Genomic DNA, 4,523 nt, shown 5'->3' on the forward strand with positions numbered 1-4,523 from the left:
ATGAATCGCAGCACGCCAGGCCTCCCTGTCCATCACCAACTCCCGGAGTTCACTCAGACTCACGTCCATTGAGTGAGTGATGCCATCCAGCCATCTCATCCTCTGTCGTCCCCTTCTCCTCCTGCCCCCATCCCTCCCAGCATCAGTCTTTTCCAATGAGTCAACTCGAGTTAGATTAGATTTCTTTAAAAATAGGAGTGGGAAAATAAGATAGGAAGTGTTGGCCTGAAATGAAGAAAAGCTACACAGATCCCTGAATCATGAGAGCCTCGCCCAGATTTCTATCACTAGAATATCTTAGGACTGGTTTTTCAGTGTGAGAGAGTGGCCATTTGATAAAACTGCTTCTAATCAGACAAGTATTGCCATTTGATGTAAAACACACATGTAGACATCACTGTATCCCCACACACATTGACTTGGACCATATGCTTCTCAAATTTTTAATTTAACTAAAGTGGCAAATTTTTATTTTCATCAGTTTCCATAGTAAGGATCTATGCTTCAAATATTTCTTTGATCAGGGTCTTGAGTCCACAAGATGGCAGTGTCTTCTTAGGAACTCTGCTCATGTATTTCTTCATGTGTGTGTGTGTGTGTGTGTGTGTGTGTGTGTGAGAGAGAGAGGGTGGGGGAAAGTGGGAGGAGAGAGGAGGAGCTCGGTGGTGTGTGTTGCATGGGTAATGAAAAAAGTCTCTTTTGTCTTTGATAGAACAGGCTCTTTTTATGATTTCTAAAGGAGAAGAATTGAAATATCTGAGCTCAACTCTTTTTTTTTTTTTTTAGGGCTTAAAATTTGAATCTTCAGTGAACCAGAGGAGGAAAGAATGATGAAATCCTCAGGAGTTTTATTAGTGATCCTGTGGCTTCAGTTGATCTGTAAGTTTGGGGGCATTTCTATGGGACCATAAAATACACTATTTGGAGTCATTGTCCCTCCTAGGCTCATGGAGAAACATGAACATTATTTCCCTTAAATAAGGGATGGTAGAGGTGGGAGGCGTGTGAAAAGATAAATTGATTTCTGGAGAGGAAGCATCACCACCTAATTCACCTTCTCTGAGTGAGTGTTCATGTCTCTTTGCACAGCGGTGAGCAGCCAGCAGAACACAGTGGAGCAGAGTCCTGCATCTCTACCCATCCCAGAGGGAGACACCGCCTCTCTTGGCTGCTCTTATTCTGACAGCGCTTCTCAGTACTTCACATGGTACAGACAGTACCCTGGGAAAGGCCCTGAGTTTCTGCTGTACGTGTATGCCAACAACAACAAAGAGGAAGGAAAATTTACAGCACAGTCCAATAAAACCAACAAGCATGTCTCCCTGCGTATCAGAGACTCCAAACCCAGCGACTCAGCCACCTACCTCTGTGCAGTGAGCACACAGTGCTCCCCAGGCACCTGCAGCCTGTGCCCAAACCTGCTGGGGCCCCGGCGGTGCCTCTTGGAGAGCTTAGGCTTCAGGGCACAGACATTCTGTTACCTCTCTAGCTGTAGATGAGGATTAAGAGTAACAGTGTGGAAGGTTTGATTGATTAGGGAAGTATTTTCATAATTCTGAAAACAGTTGATTCTGAAGGGAAATTAAAGACACAGTTTGATTTGAGTGACTGAAATATTTTTCTATCTTCTTATTGTACTCTAGTCTTATACCATAACTTTACTCACTGGAATTGGTATTATGATGCTTTTATATATGACAATATTTTAATATGATAACTGAGATACTCCCTCATAGTTCCTGGTACATTTTGCTCTTTCCCCATGTAGTTATTCAAGGTGTTTGATATTCATTGCTTTAGAAAATAATGGAAAAACATAAATGCAGAAGTTTTTTATTAAGGTTTTTTTTTTTTTAATGTGGACCATTTTTAAAGCCTTTACTGAATTTGTTACAATATTATTTCTATTTTATGTTTTTTGCTTTTTGGCTGTGAAGCATGTGGGATCTTAGTCCCCAACCAGGGAATGAAAGGCACACAAGTGGAAAGAGAATTGGGAAGTCCCCCTCCATTGGAAGGCCAAGTGTTAACCACTGGACCTCCAGGGAAGTCCCAGAAAGGAGTCTCAAACAACTATTTTGAAAAAGTTGTAAGTCATGAATTATTTTAGTTATAGATCTGCCACCTCATCTTCACCCATCTTCAACTGCAACTCCATTGGTGGATTAAATAAGAAAGCATGCGATGGGTGGATGGAAGGACTACCATCAGAAGGTGAGAACTTGTTGAAACAAAAAGCCTAGACAATTGCAGGAATTTATATCAGAGGTCTATGTTAACATTTTGAGTAAAGGCTGAGTAGAACTCAAAGTTCCAGGTGCGAGACTTGTGGGAGAGTGCATTGATTCCTGTGTACTTGAATGTGGCTGGGGATGGTAGAGAGAATTAGCTACAGCCATAGAATATCCCACACCCACAGCAGGGTGTAGGGGTACAGATTTCCTGAGAAGGATCTCTGAGTAACCAATGTTATGGTGATGAAAGACCTACATGGATCAGTTATCAAAGACCATATGGTATTGAGGATGTTTTAGAAAATGTTGGTGAGAGAGCTGGGAATACCAACAAGGTTATGAATATCCGCCCTCTCCTGACACTGGCACTGTGGAATTGTCCTATAACTTATGCCAAAGTCCAGGGAAAATGTTTGTGATCTGATGGAAATCAATTGATGCTTTTGAACTGTGGTGTTGAAGACTCTTGAGAGTCCCTTGGACTGCAAGGAGATTAAACCAGTCAATCCTAAAGGAAATTAACCCTGAATATTCATTGGAAGGACTGACGCTGAAGCTTCAACACTTTGGTCACCTGATGCAAAGAGTTGACTCATTGGAAGACCCTGATGCTGGGAAAGATTGAAGGCAGGGGAGAAAGGGATGACAGAAGACGAGACGGTTGGGTGGCATCAAGACTCAATAGACATGAGTTTGTGCAGGAGATGGTGAAGCACAGGGAAGCCTGGTATGCTACAGTCCATGGGGTTGCAAAGGGTCAGATATGAATGAGTGACTGAACAACAATAAATAGATCCAGGGAAAAAAAAATTAGAAGTCATAGTCATCATAAAGCTGAAGTAGTGGTCTGTTAGACATGACATTGCTTATTTAGTCCAAAGAGTGGGAAAAGCTGGAAATGACTAATTAAGATTTTTACTCAGTTTTGTGCACATAGTCACTGACTGAGATCAGATCAGATCAGTCGCTCAATCGTGTCCGACTCTTTGCGACCCCATGAATCACAGCACGCCAGGCCTCCCTGTCCATCACCAACTCCCGGAGTTCACTCAGACTCATGTCCATCGAGTCAGTGATGCCATCCAGCCATTTCATCCTCTGTCGTCCCCTTCTCCTCCTGCCCTCAATCCCTCCCAGCATCAGGGTCTTTTCCAATGAGTCAACTCTTTGCATGAGGTGGGCAAAGTACTGGAGTTTCAGCTTTAGCATCATTCCTTCCAAAGAAATCCCAGGGCTGATCTCCTTCAGAATGGACTGGTTGGATCTCCTTGAAGTCCAAGGGACTCTCAAGAGTCTTCTCCAACACCACAGTTCAAAAGCATCAATTATTCGGCACTCAGACGTCTTCACAGTCCAACTCTCACATCCATACATCACCACAGGAAAAATCATAGCCTTTGTTGGCAAAGTAATGTCTCTGCTTTTCAATATGCTATATAGGCTGGTCATAACTTTCCTTCCAAGGAGTAAGTGTCTTTTAATTTCATGGCTGCAGTCACCGTCTGTAGTGATTTTGGAGCCCAGAAAAATAAAGTCTGACACTGTTTCCACTGTTTCCCCATCTATTGCCCATGAAGTGATGGGACCGGATGCCATGATCTTCATTTTCTGAATGTTGAGCTTTAAGCCAACTTTTTCACTCTCCTCTTTCACTTTCATCAAGAGGATTTTTAGTTCCTCTTCACTTTCTGCCATAAGGGTGGTGTCATCTGCATATCTGAGGTTATTGATATTTCTCCCAGCAATCTTGATTCCAGCTTGTGTTTCTTCCAGTCCAGCGTTTCTCGTGATGTACTCTGCATATAAGTTAAATAAACAGAGTGACAATATACAGCCTTGATGAACTCTTTTCCTATTTGGAACCAGTCTGTTGTTCCATGTCCAGTTCTAATTGGTACTTCCTGACCTGCATACAAATTTCTCAAGAGGATCTAAAAGTATAAAAGGCCACAGCCCATGGGGTCGCACAGAATCAGACACAACTGAAACAACTTAGTATGCAAAGAAGGATGTAATCTAATCGGAATTTGCTTCAAGTTCTCAGTCTGGAAACTTATGACTCAGAAATATTTCCAAATCATGGAAAAAGCACTTGAAAGGCAATAAGAAAGAGCATGAAATGTATTGAGCTCAAGATACTCGAATTCTCTTTCCACTTGTGTGTCTTCTGGTGCCACTGGAAAGAACCTGGTTTGTGGTGCTGGTCTGATTATCTTTTATTGCTAATGAGTAACTTGATTTCAGGCTATATTCATATATATTTCAGGATAGGTTTAGGATTAAGTGAGG

At 42.2% G+C, this 4,523-nt stretch overlaps 1 gene segment (V, D, J or C); it reads left to right on the plus strand.

Moving 5' to 3' along the window:
- Positions 1–690: 690 nt before the first annotated feature.
- LOC123328145 lies at positions 691–1,574 on the plus strand. The segment is given in 2 exon segments: positions 691–879; positions 1,090–1,574. Coding segments are annotated over 2 exon segments (462 nt in total).
- Positions 1,575–4,523: the final 2,949 nt, after the last annotated feature.

This window comes from Bubalus bubalis, chromosome 11 (genome assembly GCF_019923935.1).
Source record: "Bubalus bubalis isolate 160015118507 breed Murrah chromosome 11, NDDB_SH_1, whole genome shotgun sequence".
Taxonomy (NCBI): domain Eukaryota; kingdom Metazoa; phylum Chordata; class Mammalia; order Artiodactyla; family Bovidae; genus Bubalus; species Bubalus bubalis.